This window comes from Oryzias latipes, chromosome 23 (genome assembly GCF_002234675.1).
Source record: "Oryzias latipes chromosome 23, ASM223467v1".
In the NCBI taxonomy this organism is placed as follows: domain Eukaryota; kingdom Metazoa; phylum Chordata; class Actinopteri; order Beloniformes; family Adrianichthyidae; genus Oryzias; species Oryzias latipes.
The window spans coordinates 768,843-794,446 of NC_019881.2; the positions used below are offsets into that span (position 1 = coordinate 768,843).

At 42.6% G+C, this 25,604-nt stretch overlaps 1 protein-coding gene across 1 annotated transcript in view; it reads right to left on the reverse strand.

The window, feature by feature from the left end:
* The window catches only part of slc2a13 (solute carrier family 2 member 13), a 146,356-nt gene extending 121,043 nt beyond the window's left edge, over positions 1-25,313 (reverse strand). Inside the window, exon 1 of the mRNA XM_023952454.1 lies at positions 24,297-25,313. Within this exon, the coding sequence (XP_023808222.1) occupies positions 24,297-24,861 (565 nt within the window). The 5' untranslated portion in view covers positions 24,862-25,313. The remainder of the gene's footprint in view (positions 1-24,296) is intronic.
* Between the last annotated feature and the right edge of the window lie 291 nt (positions 25,314-25,604).

A 25,604-nucleotide genomic window follows, 5' to 3' on the forward strand; every position in this document is an offset into this window, starting at 1 on the left:
AGGGCGGGGCCTGTTCACACACACTCAAATATTATCAACACACCTGCTAGCTGCAAAAAATGTCCACATGTCAACATGCACACAAAACAGATAGTGTTCACACACGCACACTTATGCCTTTAAACCAACTAGTGTGAAATCTTTCATTCATTCAATCATGCAAACTATTAGTGCAAAGGTGAGCTAACACCTGTGCTCAGGTGAGTGTTTATGTTCTTCTAAAATGGATGGTGGAATGTGAAAAGAAGGAGGAGGAGCGCCCAGCCACCCCCACACCCAGACCCCCGCCGCAGCAGCAGCGGCAGCCGGAATTCCCCCAACGCCACACGGGAACAGGCAGGGAACAACCGCCGCCCGGGCGACCAAGACCGCCACCCAGGCCAGGGCCAGCAGGACCGCCGCGAGGCCCCCAGAGCCAGAGAGCAGGGAGGCGCAGAGGGAAAGAGAGCGCCGCCCCAGCCCAGGAGGGGGGAACCCCGGGGAAAAAAGGGCGGCCCACAAGGGGTGTTATAAATATGGCCCGACCAGGCTCGGCCATGTTGGAAGTTTGGCGGGGCCCAGCGCCCAGGGGCAAGGACCAGGACCCACCCCCCAGGGACACGAACACCCCCGGCTCAGGTGTAATATGAACCCCCCCACCGTGCGGAGAGAGCACCGCCATCGCCAAGGGGCCCGCACCCCCCACCAGGGAAGGGGTAGGGGACAGATGGACCCAGGTCCCACCTTCCTTGTAAAATGTGTGTGCGTGTATGGGTGTTTGAAAGGGTGTTTGTGTGCATGTGTGTGTGTTTATGTTTGAATATATATATTGAAGGGGGAAGGGTGTGTGTACTAAGGGGGGTGCAGTTAAAATTGGCGAGTAGGGCACTAAGGGGACATCTCCTGATTGCTCACAGTGATGTCCCCTCACCCTCCCCACCAAGGGGCCCTAAATGTCTAAGGTGCGGTTAAAATTGGCGGGTAGGGTGCCAGGAGGACATCTGCTGCTTGCTTGCAGTGATGTCCAAGCACCCCCCCTACCAAGGACCCTACATGTCTAAGGTGCAAATAAAACCAAAAGAGGGGGGGCCCACTCCATATGGCAACCACAGGAGGGGGGCCACTGCCAAGTAGCTCCCCCCCAAGGCGCATCGCAGGCTAGACCCCCCACCCCCTCACCCTAATATGATGTTATATGAGGAAGGGGGTAAGTTGGGGACAGCTGGTAGACTGTCCCCCGGTGGTCAAACAGCCGTCCCCCAGCCCCCCCCCAGCAAAGGGGCCAGGGCCACCCAGCCCAGGGGCCCCGCCCCCGGAGGCGCCGACACCCCAGGCCCGGCACCACCCACCCCACACAGAGAGAGAGGAGCCAGAAAGCGTTGCCCCCCCCCGGAGCAAGCCCAGGCCCCCACCCCCAGACGCCGGCCCTAGAGGAGCTCTGGTCAGGCCTCGACGGGACCGAGGAGGCCAACCAGCCGAGGCAACCACTGATTGCCTCAGCGGAGACCCCGACCCGCTAGCCCCCCCGACCCGTACCAATAATGGGCCCCCCCTCCCCCCCGAACGCCCCCCCACAGGACAGGGCCGACAAGCCCCCCACCCCACCCCACCCCAGACCCCGCAGCTGAAGCGGGTGACGCCCAGAGCGACCGGGGGCCCCGAGAGGGTTGTCCCGTACCGTCCCAGAGCCCGGGAAGGGCCGATCCCAGCCCCAGGTGCAGATGGGCAGCCCATCCGGCGCCGCTGGGCACCCCCCCCGAGCAGGGCCCCCCGCCAACCCCCCCCAGCACAGGCAAAGGGACCACCCCCCAAAGCCAAGCCAGACCACCACCCCACCCCCCCACCACGCACCCCCACACCCAAGCCCAGAGGACCACGCAGCGCCCCAGCCCGCCCCACCCAGGCACCGGACCAGACCCCCCGACCAACGGAGCCCCCCACCGCCCCCGCCAGGCACCGGAAGCCCCGACCCCCACCCCAAACCACGGCAGAAGGGCAAGGGGCAGCGACGACCAAGCCCCCCACCCCCTAAGTCATGGAGTCAACCACAGGAGACCAGAGAGACTGAATTCTTTCAAAGTTACTTGAGCTTTGGGCTGACATTTTTTCCAAGCTGATATGATCAAACAGCAGATTTCTGTGTTGACTTATGTTTATATTTTTCTTGTTTTTCCAATTTATTAAAATAGTTTTTTTGGCAATACAAAGAGTTATGAAAATGATAGAGCCTAATCCTCCTTCTACATCGATGGCACTCATGTCACCAAGCACACAAAGTGACGGTGAGGCAGTGATTGAAACCTTAAGCCAGACTGATAAATCGGCACATACCTGCTGCCAGAGAGCCTGGACAGGCGTGCAGAACCACAGTGCGTGCATGTAATTATCGGGTAGATTATTATCACAGTGCTCGCAAATGTCTGAGTTACTGAGACCCATCTTGAACATCATCTGTCCAGTGTAGTAAATTCTGTGAAGAGTTTTGAGATGGATTAGCTGCAGATTTTTCCGCACTTCGACAGCAGTGCAAGCAGACATGTCAGCCCAAGTTTCTACCATCCATTCACAAACTGTGGCGTCACTCGCCCGGCGCTGCCTCACAGTAAAAGGAGCGGAAGATGGACAACTTTTTCATTGTAATCCGCTAAAAGTTGCTGCGCGACTGTAGTTCTCGCCTGGATGGAAAGATGACCCCGTTTCATAAAACGAAAGCACCAAGACCTCCTTGAAAGTGTTCAGTTTTCATTTCCTCAGCAAGCGTTGCTGCCTTCAGTCAAGTCGGTCTTCGGCCACCTCGCTTTATTTCCGTGGAAACTCCACTGGGAATTCTCTGCAGCTGCTCTATTCCCGTGTTCCTCTGCATAGCTGATGGCTTGCAGTTTAAACTGTGCTTCATAATCGTGTCTATTTACTCTTAATGTTTGAAAGCAAAGAGTTGACATAATCCACCTTTATATTTTTGATCAGAAAACCTGGCTATTATATTCAAGAAAGTATGGTTTCATGTGTATTCTGTCCATCTACTGTTGAATATAGCCGTTTAAAAAAGAACTGAAAAGGGATTGCCTGCAGATTTTTAAGGTCTTAAGAAAAACATCTCCTGCTTTTCTGCCATATTGTGCTTTTCATGAAATCTTCCCTTCCTCCCACATCTCCCCTCTTTTTCAGCAGTTTATCAATAGTATTTTAGTCATGAGTCATGCAGTGACTCCATGAACAGACGGCCTGCTGTTGCAGGCGGCCATATGCCTGCTGCTGAGTTACTACAGCGGATCTTGATGCATTTAGCGAGGAATGGATCATCTCCATCTCACATCGTGCTGCAGTTGATGACAGGAAAATATGTTTCAGCCCATTATGGCTAATAGACTGATGCATTTCTGTGCAGTAAACAAGTTAAACGTTGGACACATTTGTCTTGAACTTGCTGATCGACTTAAGCTGAAGTGAGTCCAGCCTTAAGTTTTTCTACAATGCTGATTAAAAAATTAAAGCAAAGAAACATTTTGGTTCATCTGAGCTGATTCATGACTCAAAAGCATGTAGAGTCAACTTTACCAAAAAAAACGTTGAAGTATGATGTCCTTGAAGTATGGCGTCTTTATGGTGTTTTAAGGGACAACATATACACTGACCAAAAATATAAATGCAACACTTTTGTTATTGCTCCCATTTTTTATGGTATGAACTCAAAGATGTGAAACATTTTCCACATACACAAAATAACCAGTTCTCTGAAATGTTGTTCACAAATCTGTCTAAATCTGTGATAGTGAGCACTTCTCCTTTGCCAAGACAATCCATCCCACCTCACAGGTGTGCCATATCAAGATGCTGATTAGACAGCAGGATTATTGCACAGGTGTGCCTTAGACTGGCCACAAGAAAAGTTCAGTTTTTAAAATTTAATAGAGATATGAATCATAACATAAATGCACTATAGCTCTGAAGATACTTAAGCTTCTGTCACCAAACCTCCTGATCTTATTGTCCTACTGCAACAAAGATTATGTCATAATTCACGTTGTTTATTGTTATGAATTTTTCATATTTAAATATTGATCAGATTTGGTCAAAAATGCTCAATGGCTTTGAAGATGCTGCAGTTACTGACACAAAACCTCCTGTACTGACTAATCATGACCTTATTTTCCTACTACAATAAAGATTATGTAAAAAAAATTCTAGCATCTTCAGAGCTATTGAGGATTTTTGACCAAATCGGATCCATTTGTAAAAATGAAAAATTCCTAAAAATAAACAAAGTGAACTATTGACATATTCTTTATTTTAGTATGACAATAAGGTCATTATTAGTCCATACAGAAGGTTTGGTGACAGTAGCTTCAGTATCTTCATAACTACTGATAACTACTGATAATGCAACAAGATTTTATGATTTTTTTTGTGAGATTATTATAGTTCACAGAGGTTGCACTTTGTTGACGGTCCCTTGGCAGCCGACTGCTGCATGTCTGCATTCATAGCTTTAAGAGAACAATTCTGATAAAAAGGCAATAAAAACTATGTTTTTTCTTTAGAAATGCTTTTGTGGTTCACTCTCTGTGTAAATACAAAAGGATTGAGATACTTGCTGACACATTTGAACGTTTATCAGAACAGTTATTGAAGCAGGAAGTCCAATCTGTGGAGATCTTTCTAAACTTATCGAACAGCTGCCAGAGAATTTAAAATGATGAATCCATGGTTCACAAGTGAGGACGCTGGAAAACTAACTCAGACAAGACAAGAAGACGCAGCAGCAGCTGAGTTTCTGCGGAAAAGGAAAGAAAGGCCTGTGCAGGAAGATCGACTCCAGGCTGAGCGCTGCAACTTCCAGCAGATGACCGTGAAAAGCTGTCCCCCCCCCCTTATCGGGACGCAGCGCCGGCGAGTTACGCCACACTTCTGGACTGCAGGACTTAAACTTGGCCTGAGGTTTCTGCTTTCACTGTTCTTTGGAGCTGCATAGCAAAGAGACGGAGTCTGATCATGAGGAAAGGGAAGCCGGCGTGTTTGATAGAAATGTAGCCCAGCTGTCTCAGATGCAGAAATAACATGGCTTTAACTGTGTGTGTGTGTGTGTGTGTGTGTCTGGCAGGTCAGTGTGTGGTGTGGCTCTTTGACTGTCACAGTTAGAGATGTGGGCTCTTTGTGTCAAACTTGTTCGCCCCCCCCCCTCCCCTTTAGAGGCGGATGTAACGTGGATTAAAACCTTAACCAACGACCCTAATCCAAGGTCAGAAAGTGCAGCGGGTTTTTTTGTGCTGTAAGTTTTTCTCATTTGAAATTCACTGCATTTGTTACCGTTTTAATGCTTTTAATCCACGTTACAGCCACTGTTCGATTTCTATTAAAGCCCCAAAATGAGAGTCCTGCCCCGCTGCTTGACATGCAAATTTTAGCCAATCAGATCAACCAGAAAGGTTCCTGCCCCACAAGTGACAAAAACGCCCCCTTAACACTGAGCGTAAATCCAGGTGAGAACGCAAAAAGGATCTGACCGAGCGAGATCACTGCTCATTTGGGATTGCAGTCGTGCAATTGTGAAATACGGGTCGCTTAGTTAGAATTGCGCCAGCGCGGTTGTAAGGTTCACTCAATCAGTTCCTAAATACGCCGCTCAGTTGCCTTTACATCCCTTCAATTTTTGGCAGACATGTAATCCCATATTGTTCCTAATCAAATAGTCTTGAGGTTTGAAGCAAAACACTTTGGTCTTGTCTGCTTGACACACACTTTTATTGTTTTGTTCAGATGCAGTTTGATAAAAATGGACACAAGGTGTTTCCCCTGGGATCCCTCCTCCACATCCTACCTGTTTTATCTCTATCTAATGTCTTGGACTTTTCCATTCAAGTTCAGGGAGGCCTGTGGTGTGTGGGACGTAGATGTGGAGTGTATTATGCGTTTTTCTGAACATGGCGTGGCCCAAGGTTGAGATGAATCTACTGTGATATTCACTCCCAAGAGGACCAGCGATGACTAACCCCACTGCAGTTTGCTTTTCGGTTCTGTACAGCAGCTTCTTTACTCTGTTAGGCACATTCCCTAACAGTCCTTGTGGACACTGCTACGGCTTTGTGAAAGATCCCGCATGGTTTCTTTTTTTTTTTTTTACTATGTTCTACCATGGTCAGGTTCTCCAATAAAATAGACAATGTTGAAAAAATACAAGGCACTTTAATTTCCATGAATTTCCAATTACATCCCCTGTAAACAGATTCTCCCCAGATTTATAAATGTATTAAAATGGAAAAATGTAGAACGTATCCCTTTACATGGGACAAAAGTTCCCATTCTTTTAGGAAATGGGTAAAGGTCAGAGGTCGGAAACCTGCAGCTCCGGAGCCGCATGTGGCTGTGTGGTTTTTGTAGAATAACTATCATGTTCTAAGATTGTCGTGGTGCCTGTAACACCGTCGGGATGTGCGAGCGGGGAGGAGGAAGAGAGCAGCGTGAACGCGGAGGGGGCGTGTCTACAGCTGTGATCGCTGACCAGAGTCTGTTACGGGACGGTCGTCTGTTCAACAGCTGAACCAGGCCAGAACCAGGCCAGCTGCTCGTCCCTGGAGCGGATCAGAACCAGGCGAGCTGCTCGTCCCTGGAGCGGATCAGAACCAGGCGAGCTGCTCGTCCCTGGAGCGGATCAGAACCAGGCGAGCTGCTCATGGTGCGGCTCCTCTGTGCTGACGACTACAGTCGGCGAGCAGTAAACAAGAAAGTTCATAAAAATGATTTTAAAAAACAAAGCGATAAACAAACGGGCTGAGTTTTTAAGTTAACAAAATCTAAATGTAGACACTTTCTAAGTAAGGTTCTATCAACCTGCGTCACTGCCACGACTCCAGCCGGCGTGTAATCCCAACAATGTTCCAACCCAGATAGGACAACGATGGAGAATTTAGAGAAAATGGAAGTTCCTGTAGAAAACAGCATGTTGAATGACACCTGGGCAGATCTGTCTGCTTTGGTGATGGTAACTCCTGATGTACCACAGCTGCCCTGGGGCAGACTGACAGAGGCGTGGCTAACAGTTGGCGCCTAAACGGCACCTCTGACCATCACCGGGACATTCATACACATTCATACGCCAGGGACCACACTAGCCTGGGGGAACGGGGATCGGACCGCCGACCCTTCGATCATTGGACAACCTGCTCAACCACCTAGGTCAATGCTGCCCAAAAATATATTTATTTTATATATTATATTTAGCAAATGCCAGTTTTACAACGATCGTGTCGTTTTATTTTGCTTTATTTATCCGTCACACATTAAAAGTTGAAGTTAGCGTCCGGTTGTTAGCATCCACGCTGACGTTACAGGGGAAATCTTCATCACAAAGTCTAAGTTTAAACCACAAAATACTTTTGTGAACCCCATTTGCTAAAAGAGCATTCAAAAATCCAAGTTCAGGGCGTTCTTAAACGTGCCACACATGCCCAGTATGCATGTGGCCTAGAGCAAACACTAAGTTAATAAACAGGAACATGGAAAACTCGAAAATTATTCTGTTTCCAAGATGAAGTCTGACATGACCTTCTAAAACGGTGGAGAGCAGAGAAAAGTAACTAATGATAATGGTCTATGGTTGCTGATAAATGTTTTAACTCACGTTCTCGTATTGTTTCATTGTTTTGCTAACACATATTTGGTGCGTTCTGCATTTTCTGGTTTAAGTCAGTATAAAAACTGCTGTTTATCTGTTCTAGCAGGTCAGGTAGTCTGATTTTTTCAACCATCTGTCAGGTAGGGGAGGGCTGGTGAGCAGGAAGAACCCAAAACGCAGAGACTGGAGGCTCACGGTTCCAAGGCAAGGGGTTTATTCTAATAACAAAAAGTGCTGCTGAGCAGGGAAACCCAAACTAAACTCACCGTGGTAAAACATGAACACAAGGCAGGAGGGAGTCAGGGAAGAGACGTTAGAGACATTAATGGACCAGCACAAGAGGAAGGCAGAGACAAGACTTAAATACTGACAGGACCGACGAGACACAGGTGAACATGATCAGGAGAGATTGGGACTAGGGAAGTAAAACTCGAAACCAAGACATAACAGAAAACCTTTCAAAATAAAACAGGAAACAGAACTCAAACATGACAGAAACCAAACAGAAGACAAAAAATCAATACCAAATACCAAACCATGACAGGTGCAGCATCCACATCCAAGATGTTCCTGACATCACTGCAGATGGAATCAAAGGTCAAACCTAATTTAATAGCTTGTTAAATAATTGAAAAATAAAAACAGTGTCTGCATAACCCCTTTTTTTTCTTCATAAACAGCTGCTGAAGTGTACGGAGCCCCAAACTGTTCATAATTACATAAACAAATATGACCTCATGTAAATACACAATCAAACTATAAATCTCTCATAAATATATAAAAAGATCATGAAATTGGGAAAAACCTGCACACAGATTTTAAATGAGCCACTATATTATTAGTATTCTGCTATAGTTATTTTATTAGCTTTATCAGTAATTATTGTATAAAATAATTCTTGTTTTTTTAGCTGCAAAAGAAACTGCTGTCACCACATCTTCTGCTGAAAGGGAAAATGTTGATGCTGCTGCTGGTCAGTTCAACTCTACTCAATATGGAATCTAACTTATTGTTTCATTATTACTTGAAAGAAAGTCATACATGTGCGCACACACACACACACACACACACACACACACACACACACACACACACACACACACACACACACACACACACACACACACACACACACACACACACACACACACACACACACACACACACACACACACACACACACAGAAGGCTCTTCTTTCCAACATTCTGCTTCCAGCATCACAGTAACTGTTATGTAGATTTGATTGGACTGTTTGACTTTTCACTGTTTGCTTTTGTTGAAGTTCTGTCTCTCATGTTCCAGAGGCTCCAAGAGAGGCGTGAATGGAAGAGGAGCCCACTGGATCCACAATTCCACCAACCTCAAATCCAATTGGTCCAGCTGGAAAGCAAACCACAATCTCTGATCCAGTAAGAATGGGTTTGGTGCAAAGAGATCCTTTTCAGACTGATGAAGACTCTGACGTTCCAAAATCCCCTCATTGAGCTGTTGTGTTCTTTATTTTGGACTGTTTTATTGTTATTTGATTTACTATTAAGTTGCTGTTTTTAATAAGTTCGAGTTTTGTGAATGTCATTTGTTGAGTCCCCAATGTTACATTAATAAATTCTATCTATCTATCTATCTGTCCGTCCGTCCGTCCATCCATCTATATATACATTTGTCATTCATATTTTTTTCTTTGCACTTTTAAAATTGGTTTGGCACCACTAAATGTGCATCCAACATGCAGGCAATATACTGTATTCAATTTTTCAGCAGCAACAATAATACATTCACAAAATGTATTAATAGGGAGATCTCATGTATGTAACAACAACAGTTGCTTTTTGTTGGTGCTGCTGATCATTTAGAGGGCCCACAAATTAAATTTCGTTTAGGCCCCCCTGAAGACCAGAGCCGGCCTGATCTCTGCAGGTCTTTCACAAAGAAACCATCTAAAGTCATGTCTGGTCAGGTTTGGCCTCAGAGACGCACAGAGTGTCTGTTTCTTTGACGGCATCACAGAGCTGACTCCATCGATCTGAGAGGTGATGGAGGAACCTTTTTATCACCGCTGTCGACTCACGAGACGACCTCTAATGTTTGGGTACACATGAGCGGAGAGAAGGAACCTCAACGTACATTAGCTGTTATTGGCTTTCAAAGCTGCTGAGCGGTGATTCCATTTGGTGGCAAAAGCAGGAGGGGTGGGGGCTCCTTAATGAAATTCAGGCAAGCCTGCCAGATTTCACTCAGCAAGACTGTCAGCAAAAAAGGCCCAAGAAAAACAGCCTATTTTTTTGCTCAAATGATTTCACAATTGTTTTTTAAAAACGTAATAAGCTGAAATCTATTTTGCGATGGAAAAACATTTTAAAGCAATAATGAACAAACCAACAAGGTCCTCTTTAAATCTGCACTTGGCTTCCGCTCAGCTAAGTGGAAAATTGTGACTTAATTGTACAAAGCGACCAATTACCGTATTTTCCGGACTATAAGTCGCACCGGAGTATAAGTCGCACCAGCCCAAAAATGCATTATAAAGTAGAAAAAAACACAGATAAGTCGCACTGGACTATAAGTCGCATTTTGACGGGAAATTTACTTGACAAAATCTGAGACCAAGAACTAATAAGTTCCACAACCTTATATGACACAATCATAGCAGATTGTTTATCTCATAATTTCACAGTAATTCTTTCTCATATTTATTTATTCCTTTCATGAAGCATCATTGGCCAACTAACACTCTGTTTTCATCCTGTATTTGTAGAAACAGTTGTCATTTTTATTGCATTTCTGAATCTATGAAATCATTGGAAAATAGAATATTATGTTGTTAGCCTTCAAGATCTTATTGTAAAAAAAGGTTTGCTGATTCTCTGAGTCACTGAACATACTCTTAACACTTAACATACCTCATACATCAAATTGACCCAGGAACATCATCTCTGTTCCTCACAAATGAACATAACAGGAGGGTTAACAATGTATTTATGTCAATTTATTTCTAATATAAGTCGCTGCGGAGTATAAGTCGCACCCCTTGCCAAACTATGAAAAAAAGGGCGACTTATAGTCCGGAAAATACGGTAATTAGAAAGCTCTCAGGTAATGCAATGCTAGTGCGGGGTAATTATCAGCACTGGTTTTATTTGGACTCCTGTTTGGAGGCACACAACAATTCTGCATTTGCTACAACACAATTATTTGTTCAGACGTTGTGCACATGCCGCCAGGGTGACTGTGTGCTTCTGTTCAGAGACTTTTAGGCCGTATGGAGATTGGATGGTGACTGCTGCCAGAGCTACAAATCCAATAGTTTATGGATCTTTTTTTAGCTGCTTAAATCCTCCTAATTAAGTTTGGAGGGAAAGAAACTAAAAATACCAGCAGAGAGACGGCAATAAGTTTGTCCCTCAACAGTTTTTCTAATCACTGCAGCTTAAAGTCCCACTCTGGTCATCTTTTGGTCTGTTGTAAAAGCGTTCCCAGTGGCCTTTTGATGATGATGATGATGATGATGATGATGATGATGGCGTTTTTAGCCAAAATTAAAAGAAACTGGAGTTTTTTTTTAGTGTCTGCAGAGCGGCAGGAGTTCAACAGAAATGCCCTTCTGAGTTGCGGGCGGGACCGTTGGGGGAGAGTAAACCGCTTCCGCCATCCATCTGTTTCCCACTAGCTTACAGCCCCTCACACCCCCAACCTAACATTACTGGTGCAAATAAATCAATGTTGGAGCCACCCAGCTGTACAGTTTTGAGGAAGATCCCAGCTCAGACGAGAAAACAAAGACGTACGTGGATCTAGTCTTTTACTAACGGAGGCATGGAATGGAGCAGAGCAGGGAGCTTATGGCCCTCCGATTGTAGCTTCTATGTCACAACTACAAGCTTTTTCCAACAGCATTTCTTCATTTGATCCTGATTTTCAATTTTGGTAAAGAAATACTCAGAAAAGCAATTTTATGCTTAATTCTTTGTATATATGTCCTCCATTATTAGAACATGTTAAAACACCCAAAACACCTTTCTCATCGGACTGGGCTTCTGACAGCTACTGTTATAATGCGTTACATTTAGGGAAAACTGCAATTCCAACTAAATATTTGTACATCTTTAAAGAGAGTGCAACAGTGTAACCCTTGTGCTATCCTAGGCATTTTAACGTTGGGAGGTGGGTCATCCAGACCCACTAGACAGTGCTCTGAACCTTTTTTCTTCAATGATTTGTGATCTTCACTGGTGTCCATGGATTACATGAAATCTTTCCACCTTTATCCACCTTTGTCATGGTAGGGAGAACACGTCAATGGAAGGGGGGGGGGGGGGTCATAGGATAACACAAGGGGTAAATTATATTAAGAAAACATTTTACGAATGTCACAGTGAATTAAAGTCACTCCAAATATATGCTGCTGAAAACACGAGTTTTATTACCTGTAACCCGATGTTAACATCATTGGGTAACGTCAATCAATTTAAACTGGGAACATGGGCAGGATTCAAGTATAGTTTTTGTCAGATTACTGCATTTTTATTATCATTTTACTACTTAAAGAACATGTTTTGCTTTTATCCCTGCAGGTCTCGCAGAGCATGAGTTAGTGTTCAAACTTTTATTACTCATATTATTTGCTGATGACACAAATACATTCTATTTTACAGACAATCCCAAGAATTTTGGAATGTGTGTTCTAACAATATGGTAGAAACCAAAGAGCCAACTTCAGTGGCCCAGTGGTGGAGTGTCCACCCAGAGACTGGGCGATCGTGGGCTATAATGTCACATGTGAGTCCGACCAAAGACTCTTGAAATGGGATCTGGCCTTCCGTCTCGACTCTCAAGACCTGATGGGGGTCTAGGACTGCTCCTGCAGGGGTTAGGTCAAATGCAGAGAACTCATTTCCCAAACCCAGGTGTTTGAGTACTAACTGGGTGTTACATGACTAAAAAGCCAGCTTTAAATCACTTTTGTTGTATAATTACCTTTCAAATGTTTTACAATCTATTATTATTATTTTTTCATCAGGCAGTCTGTGTTTGCACCTCGTGTCAAAAGGATCAAGAATAAAATGTGTAATAGTTTTATAAAATCATGGTAAATACCTCAAATAGAGCATTTTTAGCAATTTATGCCTAACATTGATCATTTTTTAAAACAACTCAGTCCTGCTTAGGAAGTAAAATAAAAGCCTAAAATCTGTAAACTTGGGTTTCCTAAATATAAAATCCATCAGTAAAACTCGGTTCTGCTTGATAGAAGCAATGAAAACACAATTGTTCAGAACTGTCCTCTGGGAACAAGCGGTGGTAAAATCCCACAACACGCAGCGTTCTCAGGCGAAGGTCAAATGGACAAAAGTCGTTCCAGAGACGACACGAACCAACTATTGTGCAGAAAAAGAGGACGGGCCGACTCCAATGATGACGCGTGGCCTTTCCTGGTCTGACAAACGGCTCTGATGACCTTTAACAGAGTTCAGCTTCCAAATGTGAAGCAACCACCATCCCGGGACTTGACATACATGTCTATGTTTGGTGACGGGTGCAGGCTGGAGCTGGAAGCCGTGGAAAAACGCTGCCCTATTAGCGCCTTGGGCGGCTAAACGCGGGCGAGAATGCGCCTTGCTAACTACGAGGCCGTGACTCGCTTATTGAAGATCCCTGTGTGGGCATAATTCAATGTCTTATCTGTTCTAATTATGTATTACTACAAGAATCAAATAAATACACACGACAAAGCTTTCTCCTCACAAAGATGTGTGTACTCTTACTGAGCAGTTTTTCTTATTAGTACATAGATTGTAGTATTTTTGACTGAAGATATATTAGAAATTGTCAACTTTGAAGTTGAATAAAACAACTTTGTTGCAGAATTCCAGGCCAGGACTAGTATTGTTCTACACGTCCTGCACTCTCAAAGCATTTTAGAACAGAAATACTGTTCAGGTTGTCAAGTTAAAGTGACCCTGGAGCACATTTATCCACACAAATATAAAGCTCAGCTCAGCACCCCTGATCTAAATGATGGTGATATTATTTTAGACATCTAGTTTCAAATGTCAGGCTAAATGGTGGTTAAATGATTAAAACAAATAAATGAATATCGTGTTTTTGTTTTTGTTCTTAGAGAAACATTAACATTTGAGGGGACAGATAACTGAAGCATAATTTGAATGAACCTGACTTTGATTTAAGATGGATTCTCTTTGGGAAATGTTTTTTCGTGTTCAGAGACTTCCTGTCTTATATTGTCAAAAATGTTTTCTGTAACTTCTCTAGTCTTTAAAGTCCCACTTTGAGCATTTATTGTAAAATCTAATAGTTTATGGATCTTTTTTTAGCTGCTTAAATCCTCCTTATTAAGTTTGGAGGGAAAGAAACTGAAAATACCAGGAGAGAAACGACAGTAAGTTTGTCCCTCAACAGTTTTTCTAATCACTGCAGCTTAAAGTCCCACTCTGGTCATCTTTAGATCTGTTGTAAAAGCGTTCCTCGCTGCCTTTTGATGATGATGATGATGATGATGATGCTGTTTTTAGCGAGAATCTACAAACTGGTGTTGTTGTTGTGGTTATGGGCGGGACTGTTGGTGCTGAGCAACCCCGCCCCCATTTCCATCTAGTGTATTTACGTAAAGAACAGCTCTTCTGAAATCAGCTCCTGCCTGATTCTTTGTGATTTGATAGAAATACTCAGACATGTGACTTTAAACTTAGTTTTCTTAATGTTTGTCCTCCACCCTTAGAAAAAAACAACAAGAAGACAATTTTCATCGGTGTGGGTCTCAACGATGCAACATTGATAATTGAACACAATTAATCCCAAAACACAAAAACATTAATTTTAAAGCAGCTCTAATGAAATAGCATTGACATCCATAAACTCTGAATATTTGTTTAGTGCTGGAAAGTACCGTTTAGGAATTTCAATGAATGTTTATTTTCCTTTTAGATGAGTCGCGCTTACTCTTTAGAAGCTCTCCGTCTCGGGGGAGTTGTGCAAAATCAGCCCTCAGAGCTATCGTCCTTCTTTTACTGTTCCTCAAAGCTGAACCATCAATTCTCTTTAATTCAGACAAAGTGAAAACCATTTGGCTTCAGACCCCAAACCGGAACTGTAAACGACTCAACGCAGTGAGAACAACGTTTCCTGTACAGTAGTTCCTGTGATTTCATTTGAATTGATTACAGTTGTTGTAGTATTTAAGTTCAAGCCAATATGGATTTCCCAGTAAGACCTCAATAGCATTAATGGAACTGACTGGAGAAAAGTCTAATGCAGTAGACTAAAAGACATGACCTGTTTCTTCAGATCTTCTAAAGCACTTGATGGACCATAAACTATTGTTGGACACATTTTACAAATATGGCATTATAGGAGTAGCACCTTTATGGATCGTCAGTTATTTAAAAGATAGAAAACTGTTTGTATACATTTATGATGTAAAATCATATATATATGGAATATCAGTTTTGGAGTTCCGCATGGATCTGTCCTCGGACCAAAGCTCTTTCTCATTTATGTGAATGTTATTGTTCTGTTTCCTAAGGAGCTAAAATGTATTTTATTTGCTGATGATCTAAGCTTATTTAACTCAGGAGAGAACAGTTTCTAGGATGAATTTAGCTTAATACAAAACTGGTTTGACATGAATAGATCTCCAGTTAAAGCTAAATCTCAGATTTTTGGTAATAACAGAAAATGCTGCGTTATAGATTTGTGGAGAAAACAAATATGATCAAGTTTTAGGTGTTATGAATGATGAGAATTTGACATGGAGGTCACATGTAGAGTATGTCAAAGTCAAAATAGTAAAACTACAGATGTTTTAAAAGGACCTTTAAACCAAAATGCATTGTGACTTTTCTATATTTCACTGATTGTCTCTTATTTGACCTTTTGTATTCAAGTATGAAGGAAGTCCCTGTAAAACATCAACAATCCAGTTTGTCTCTGGCAAAAAACAGCAGTGATGATTATAAATGGGGCTTGATAAAGGGCTTCTATGATTATATAGTTTTAATGAACCTTATTATTCTGAACCAGAGGGGGAGCCGGTGCGGCTCGTGCTGGCTTACGGCGCCTTCCGTCCGTGAAACCAGGGTTCGACTCTGGGCTGCTCCCTGTTCCCTTCTCTAGTTCTGTGCCAGTCCCAAGCCCGGTTGCTTTGAGAGGGTTGCGTCAGGAAGGGCATCCAGCTTAAAACATTGCCAAGTTTACCATGCGACTCGTTTGCTGTGGCGACCCCTGATGGGAAAAGCCGAAAGAACAACAACAACATTATTCTGAACCAGAAATTCTTACCAACCAACCTTCAAAACAAATGTACGTAGAGACAAAGTCATATTTTTAAAATAAGACTCAGAACAGAAATGCAAAGGTGTTTGTCTGTGGAACAGTGAAATCAACAAATCTGAATCTATCTAAATATTTTTCTGGAATCAACTCATTTTTTATCTTATCGTCACAATATTTTATGGTCCAAAGCAATAAAAGATCAGGCTAAGAATATAGTAGCTGAAAACCAGTAAATAATTATAATCAGTAAATAATCTGCTAAAATCAGTGAGTAATCAGTTATATTTGTGAATAGTTACTGGTAATCAGTAAATAACCTGATAGTAAGGAGTTGGGGACGTATTTAAAAGTTCAACTAAAGAAAATAAAACTTTTTCAGGAATAAAAAGACAGAAAGGGGATGTGTGTTTTGTAAGGGGGGGTGAACATGTGAACTGTTCTGGAGGAGGATTTAATAGGGGGGGTGTATTGGCCGGGGGTCTGGCGATACAATACGTATCCCGATATTCTACCAGAAAACATTGTCTTTTCTTTTTAAAGTATGACTTTGAAAAATCTCTACCTAAATCTCCATACGTCTTCCATTGTAATAAAATGGTCAAAGTCAGTTTATTCAATGATCCCAATGTTGACCACTGCAACTGGATCTCATATAAAAGTTGCTTTTATCCAGGAAAATTTGTAGTGCTTTTATTTTGGTAGCTTAAATTATATAAAAGGGAACAGTCAGGATTGTCTGATTTCCACCACGAATATTTTTCAGTATAAAAAAAATAGAATGAATGTTCCTTAACCAATGAGGTTCTAAAAGTATGACTGAGGAAATAAAGTGCTGTTTATTTTCAACATTAATGTAGATTCTCCAGTTCTTGTACCCCTTGTTCTATCCTAGGCACTTTAACATTGGGAGTTGGGTCATCTAGACCCACTAGACAGTGCTCTGAACCTTTTTTCTTCAATGATTTGTGATCTTCACTGGTGTCCATGGATTACATGAAATCTTTCCACCTTTATCCACCTTTGTGATGGTAGGGAGAACACCTCAATGGAAGGGTGGGGTCGTCTAAGATAGCACAAGGGTTACACGGTTCAGGATTCTGAACAGAGCTTCAAAAATAAAGTAAAAAAACAAATTTTATACAGAAACATTAAAGTGATGATGATGAGGCAGCATGACAGGATGAAGAGCTTTAATGTGGCAAAGACAGTGTTTTAACTAAAAGCCAAAGAGCCCCAATAAATGGATCTTAAGGGATCAGACCCTGCACACAGAAAGGTGATTGAACACCGGGCCTTCTTGCTGTGAGGCAAGAGCGCTAACCGCTGCACCACCATGCAGCCTGTGCTTTTTTTCATATCAGGAAAACTATATGTTTTTTCTTTTTCATTGTTATTGCTTTCCTTAATTTTAGACAAAAACCTTATGTTGATCTTGTTTAATTATCATAGTAGAAGGTTAGGGGCGTTATCAGGACATTACAACACAGAGCCCAGGAGGTGTCCACAAGCTCTGACGGAAAGAAGAAAGAACAGCAACACGTCCATCAAGCCCTCAGAACCTGATATCCAGACTGGGCTTTCACCAGATCCCAACATACAAGAAAACAGGACAAGAAGGATCAAGAGCCTAAAGGGAACAGTATTTCCATTCCTTATATCTCTGGCCTGTCTGAAAAACTAAAAACGATTTTCAGACAACATAACATCCCAGTTCATCTCAAACCAGTTAAGACTCTCAGACAGAAACTGGTTCATCCAAAGGACAAAATTCCCAGCCTCAAACAGAGTCATGTTGTGTTCTCTATGATCCACTGCAAAGAGAACTGCAATGAACAGTATATAGGAGAAACCAAACAACCTCTACACAAGCGGCTTTACCAACATGGCAGAGCCAACCCAAGTGGACCTGAGTCTGCAGGAACCTCCACCTGAAGGCCACAAACCACTCGTTCCAGGACAGTGAAGTCCAAATTCTAGCCAGAGAGAAAGGACCGTTTGAACGAGGAGTGAAAGAAGCCATCTTTGTCAAGAAGGATAAACCTTCTCTGAATAAGAATGGTGGTCTCAGGTTTATTCTTCCACTTTATTCTTCGTTAACAGCTGAAAGAGATGACCAGTTTAAATGGCAGCATTTCTCTTGGTTTTATCTCCATGGAAGCCATTTCCTTTTTTGGTTTCCTGGGGGTGATGGACAGATCTTTGTCATTTTTTAAAAAAATTTGCAAAAGTTAACTTTTGGATTTCTTTGGCAACAGGGGTTTTTTGTTATCCACGCCCACATCCCTAATATAGTCATATTATATGTTATAAAAAGCGTTCCCAGATTCAGCTTCAGCCAGTGATTCATGTATTACATTTTCACAATATTCCCATAAAAAATGTGCAAACAACGGGGAAACACCACTTTAGTGAGGTGGACAAGGAAATGTTTCAAATCAACAAACTTTAAAAACTACATTTTTTCAAAGTAGCTTCCCAACGAGGGTTAGGGTCAGATTTTGAACGTCTTTTTTCAGCACCATCAGAGATGTTGGCCCCATTCTTTCCTTCTTTATGGTTCTGCCCACTGTGATGTCATCAGTTTTTGGGAGGGAGGGGGTGTTCACTTGGTCAAAAATTCTTTGTCATGGCGTACTAGGTCCTTGCAAAAATGGGTGAGTTTTAGTGGCGGGGTGATATTTTGTCTCAAAGGTGTGTTCCGGCTGTGGCGGTGTTGTTGATTTGTTGGTACTCGGAGTGTTTTTCTGTTTTCTTTGTTTTCTGCTGCAGTGGGAGGTTCTGTCTTTCCTTTTCATCCCCACCTCTGCAGATTGGATCCCAATTTGTCCGGAGCACCTGATTGGCTGTTGACCTCCAGCACGGGTTAAAATACTGCCACATCATCTGTTGGAACCCCCCCTCCCCTCCAGCTGGCAGCAGCAGAGCATTACTTTGATTAATACTCTTAGAGGCTTTGGTCCTTGTGTTTTGGTTTGGTGGTTTTTGAATAGTTTTGTGTTTTCCTTGTAAATAAATTCTCAGCTTAATTTCAGAGTTTTGAGTCGTTGCTGTATTTAGTTTTTCTTTTTACCTTTATGTTACATCCTTTTACAAGCCTCTAGACAGGTGTGTAACAGGTGCAGTAGGAGAGGAGAATTGTGAAAACACTTCGGTCACAAAATCATAAAAATGATTAGTGCTGTTAAAGTCTGCAGTGATAAAAGCCTTTAATCTGAAAAACCAGGTAAAACCACAACTGTTCACTTTGGCCAGACAGGCACATTTATTAACAATTAAGCTTCCACTTTTGTCCCCGAGGCTGACTAAGAAGAGAAAACGGTCCGCAGGTCCTCAACAGATAAATTAAGAGAAGCACTTACCAATCTCAGAGGACGCCAACAAGTCGGTTCTAGCGGCCCCTTTACCCCATTAACAGTTACAGAGCGCTGACTTTTGATCAAAAGGGAGAGCAGTGGATACGGGTTTTCAACAGGATACAGCGAGAAAGGAAAGGGAAAAGATTAATTCACAGAGAGCTAAGAAAGGAAAATGATGCAGAGGGAGCCGTGTTACTGTGGGGAGTTTATAATGTAGGAGATTATGCAGAAAATACTAACCCAGCAGAAAAACATTGGGTTCTTTTGAGAAAGTTTGAACACGTTTTCAGAATTTTTCCTAAAGGTACTAAATCAAGTCTCATAATTCTTTCCTTTTTTCCTTGCTGGATAGTATTAAGCTAATGAATGCAATAATGATGATCACGCCAACAGCCACGGATGTGCAGCTTGAAAGCGGGGTAGGGTCACGCCTTGTAATTAGGAACTGGAATCAACGGCAACCGTTCAGAATTGAAGAGGAGAAAAAACACAACCAACCCTCAAAAACATAACCTTATGTGATTAAACCAAACTCCAATAAAAGTGCTGTTTTTGGTGTTTTTAACATGTTCTGGTGGCATTTTTCTGATTATGATAGACATTTAAAAAAATAAAGCTAAAATTGCTAAAAGGCTCTGTTCCATTCTGATAAGTCTAGTTGTAGAAGACTAGATCCATGGACATATTTGTTTCTCCTGGTCTGAGCTGGCATCTGACTCAAAATTGCTCCAATATTTTTTACCATATTTGTCACACCAGTAATGTTAGGTTGGTAGTGTGAAGGGCTATAAGCTAGTCGAGGTCATGTAAACAGAAAGTTCTCAGCAAAGGGGAGGGGCAGGGGTTACTTCACACCAACAGTCCATCACTTAGAGGCAAATTCCTAGGAACGATTTCAAAAAATATCAAAAAGATGATCGGTGGGTCTTTAGGTATTTCTGTTCAGAATTTAAAATAAGAATAGTTTTTTGGGTTAGAAGGTGCCTGACATTAATAGATTGTTATACTATCTTTATCTTTTCTACCACACTAAGATCTCATTCTAAATTCACACCGGTCTCAGAAATGAGCTACTATTTTCAATGAAAACTCCCCTGAAAATATGTAAATGCACATATTTGTGCATTTTAGGCTCCTGCATTCAAAACTCTCGCGATCATGCGTTGCTAAGCAAGTTTTTGGTAAATTTCGGGTGCTGACACTATAACACGCAGTGATTAAAGCACATCAAAAGTTGAACTTTTACCGATCAGGTACTCGAATTTGGTAGTGACGGATGGATGGCATCTTTTGTACCAACTGTTTGAAATTTGACCATCAGGAGAAATTAACAATTGCAGTTTGTGCTGACATCAAGTCTTCATATAAAGAATAAAGAATAAACCATTGAAAGAAAAAGCCTGGAGCAAGATTCAAGAGATTTGCACCACTTCAACATTTCAAACCAATGGTCCTCCAACTGTGAGTACATGCGCTAGTATCGGGTAACAAAATACTTTTGTGAACCCCATTTGCTAAAAGAGCATTCAAAAATCCAAGTTCAGCGCGTTCTTAAACGTGCCACACATGCCCAGTAATCATGTAGCATAAGAGCAAACACTAAGTTAATAAACAGGAACATAAAGTAATAGAAGTTGAATTAAGAAGAATAGAGACTGTTGGTGACCAGCAGTTTAAAAAACTGCAGAGAAGGGTGGAAGAAGGAAACAAAGTATTTATAACTGTAAAAAAGTACATGCTGCAGAAAGAGGTTTAGAGTGACATGTGAAAGTAGTGCAGGATGTATGAGGACAACATGCCGGCAAAGAGGTGGGAATAAGGGGCTAGTTTGAAATAAAGGATGGTGTGATCACAATGTTTGCAGATGACAATGTTGTCTATAGTAAAGGCAGGAAAGAAAAAACGGGAAGGAAATATGCAATACGGAGGACAAGAATTAAAGTCAGAAGCAGAAAAGAACGTGTTTGTACAAAGAAAAAACAGAACTTGAATGGTAAAGTTATAAAAATGTAGAGATGGCAAAGATGATTGAGTCTGCATTAGCTGTCCAGAACAATGTTGGTTTTGGCCAAGAACTGTGAAAGCAAAGGTGCACAAGACTGCCGTAAGACCAGGTCATTTGTATGATCTAGGGACTATGGGATGTTCCACCTGGTTACATGAGCAAAGGGTTTGTGTTTTTTAAAATGGTTAATCTTGTTTTATCAGTACAATGTCCCTTGACAAAAAATGCACTCCATATTAAATGTATTATCAATATTTCCTATAATTTTTCTTATTAATGTTGCCATGTGATGGACCTGTTCAAGGTCAATCCCACGTTTGCCCTAAAACAGGCGGATAGGCTCAAGCAACCCTACTTAGTACATAGGATATAGATATTTGATGAAGGGATGATGGCTTTGATAAAAATATATATTCTAATGCCATAACAAGGTCATGAGACGATAGACTTGTCAGGGATAATAAAAGTGCATAAGTCAGAGATACTCAGAACTCCAACAATGAGATCAATAATCCTTTGAAAAGAAGAGTAAGGGATGTTCGCTGTCATGTGACCAAAACAAAGGGACAATGGAACCATCTGGAGATGATAAATGGTACTTTTCAGTCCTAACCTGGTGATTGGTTAATGGATTCATTAACCAGCTGATTAGAAACTGCTTTGAAAGAGTTTAAACAACAAAAACAAAGTGGGTTATGGGTGTGTGTGTGGCTGCCAGACTCCCCAGATACCAGTTTAATGGAATCACTTGGAAGACCCCACCCCACAACCAGCACAATCCAAGTAGATGTATTACTGTCATTTACAAGGAGTACACACTGGTACAGCCTTGACAGTAGTATTGGTATTCCAATCCAGAAAACATGTGCTCAGAAGAGTGATCCTATGGATGACTCATCATTTGGAGTTTAGGGAAGAACCAAATCCTGAATTTGACTTATTTGTAGCTACATTAAGCTTATACAGACTTTAGCAAACTGCCTTGAATTTCCAGCATTTATCAGGAGTTTTGATTTTCTGAACTCAACTACGACTTAAAGGCCCTACACCGTGCTTTTCTTAAGCCTTTCAGAGGAAACTACATCGACATATATGATAATACCTTCACAGCTCATTTTCTATAAATAAGCCTACTCGATCTCTGAGGCTCCGCCTTTCCCTTGTGGGTGTCGCCCATTTCATGAGGTTAACCTAGATCCGGCCTCGGCAGCCTGGGAGTTTCTCCCACGAAAACAAACAACATCCAAACTTTTGAAAAGATGGATGTTCATATTGTTTGTTCATAAAAAATGAAAACGTTTAGCCGATCACCACTAGCTCAGCAGAGAAAGTGGGCGAGTCTGTTAGCCTGGGGGCGGGGCTGGCAGTGCAGACTTCCTGGAAGGGGCGGTTCCTATGTCAGCTCATTAGGAACCGCTTTGTAAAAAGTCTGAATTAAATCTGTAAATTAAGGACTGAAGGTTAAGAGGGAAAGGAATGAAAAAAACTAACATGAAAACACTAAACAGAAGCTGTTACAAATAAACTTCTTTTATCCAGTACCGGTCCTGGGGCGGCCTGGTACCGGGCCGCAGACAGGAAGAAAATGCCGGCACGAACTTTGAATATCTGCTTTTTTATTATCTGATTTAGAAGGAACTTTTATTTTGGAAAACTACAGGATTCTGTTCACCGCATCCTGCTGTCTTGCAGCTTTGTGTGACATAAAGCAGCTGTTCGCTCAGAGCGCTAGCTAAGTTTTAAGCCCAAAGCTAAAAGTGAACAAAAGCCAGACGAAAAGACGTGTTTGGAAAGTTTCTTTGGGGAGAAAAGAGTCAGTAAGAAAACTGAAGAGCTTCAGCTTCAGAGAAACATAAAACTGCTGTTTCCAGACAAACCAGGAGTTTTCCTCAATGTTTGGACCTATGGAGACAGATGTTTACATGTAGCAAGTCGCTCTGCATGATATGCGGCGACTGACTTGAATGTTTCCCATAATCCCACAATAATACAGATGCAGACACGATGGATTCACATTTATATCATATTCAGGAAAGACCCGTTTTACGACGATCGTGTCGTTTTATTCTGCTTCATTTATCCGTCACACATTAAAAGTTGGACGCGGCAGAAGTTAGCGTCCGGTTGTTAGCATCCACTCTGACGTTACAGGGAAAATCTTCATCACAAAGTCTAAGTTTAAACCAGCAGCCAACATTTGACAGAAAATGAAGATTCAATCAAATAAAGATGTTTCTGATCTGAGGAAACTGACAAAAGGGACATTTAGGAATTTCCCTGCAGAATTCCTGAATTAAGCAAGAATTTTCCAGTTTATAAAAGTGACCCTGACAGAAGCTCATGAGAGTTGTGGATCCTCCTTTATCTAGTTTTCTTGGTGAAAACTAGATAAATGTTTTCACCATGTTTTATGTTGTGACATTAAATACTGTCAAAAAGTTTTCAATTGTACTGAATTCATGTGAAGTGAGAGTTAGATATTAATTAAATGCAGATGTGCATCAAACCGTCAGCGGTGTAAACATTTATTACACTGAATATTTAGACCTTATTTTCTTTTCTGGACCTTAACTTGAAGAGATTTTGTCGTCACATTTTAGTTGAAGACCCCTGATTTAGACTCAGCATCATTTTACTGACAGATTCACCGTCTCTCCTCTGGACATCAACCATCTCAGTCCGACTTGATCTCATAAATTAATAAATCAATAACATAAATAATCAGAGTTGGTTTTTATTGTTGCTGAAAAATTATCAAATAAAAACCATGTTTGGTTGTTTTTATCTCAACTCACAGGTTAAAGACTAACTTTTGCCCAGAGTAACTGATCTTAGTTAAAAATATATAACTGGAAAAAAACCTGGAAGAAACATTATCTGGGTTAAAATGAAACCACCATGACCCCAAAAATTAGTATTGCCCCAAAAGGTTACCCAAAATATTTCCCAACATGATTAACCCCAGAATTGGTTTGATTAAAATAACCAAACTGTTTGATTTTATTACTTCTGGCTGCCCTAAAATGAAAAAAGAAACTTTTTTTAGGATCTTACCCAGCCCCACTCCCACGATGATCCTCCCGGCCAGCAGCGCCTCTTTCCCGGGCGCCGCGCTCAGGACGATCCCCCCTACGGTGAAGCAGAAGCTGGCCAGCAGGACGCACACCCGGCGCCCGAACAGCCCGTTGAGGAAGCCGCCCAGCAGGGCGGACAGGGCGGCGGCGGCCACCGTGCTGGAGATGAGCAGCTCCTGCCACAGCGCGCTGAGCTGCAGCTCCCGCTTCAGCAGCAGCATGGCCCCGGAGATCACGCCGGTGTCGTAGCCGTACAGGAAGCCGCCCAAGGCGGAGAAGGCGGCCAGCACGTACACGAAGCCGGGCGTCACGTCCTGCTGGAACTGCTTCCGCGCAGCCCGCTCCAGCTCCCCGGTGCTGGAGGACGGGGGGCCCGCCGGCGCCCCGGCCGGACCGGGGGCGGCGCCCGGGCTGCTGATGCTGCCGCTGGACGGAGCCTTGATGAGGCTCCGCTCGCCTCCGTCGCTGATCCGCTTCCAGCGCTCGCCCATCAGGTTGTTCACACTGCGGAGGGTGTAGTCATGGTCGACCTGCTTTCGCGACATGTGGGAAATCCACGGTGGGGCTGGAGGGGTTCAGGGGGGGGGACTTTTCAGGAAAAACCAAAGAGAACCAGAAAACTCCGCCAGGAGTGTGAGCTCGAACACGCGGGAGAAAGTTGGGCTGCCTCCCGGCTGTCAGCGCATCTCATCCCCGCGGTGCTCCCTGACGAGGAGCGGGGAGGAAAGGTGAGGTGGGAGGGGCGTAGTGGAGCCGCGTCGTCACCGCCAGCGTCCACGTGACGTCAGGAGAGGCTCGTGCTGTGAACGTGGTGGACGGAGCGGCTCAGATTTACGGGGAAGGAGCAGATCCAGCCCGCAGATCAGTCCAAACAGGTGCTACTAAAAAAATAAAACAGCAACTTTATGTTTTAAATAAAAAATATACAGTTTTAGGCCCAAACAAACATTTCTTACGGTAAACAGTGACGAACAGGTTTCATCTGTGATTCCTTACGGAAAATGTGGTATATGTCGCCATCTAGTGGTCAGTTACATAAACAGAAATGCAACCTGAGGCTCCAGAATTTTATTCCTCCTTTGTGGTTCTTTGGTTTTAGAAATAAACAGTTTGGGTGAATAATGTGTTTGTACATTTGGTTTAGCTGTTTTCAGTCAATTACCTCTTGTCATTTATGTTTAAACACAGATAACAGATGGCTTGAAAGAGGAGTCAGAGAAGCAATACATGTTCATAACGAGAGGCGTAACGACAAATGGCATTACACCAATCTTGGGCTGCCTTCACC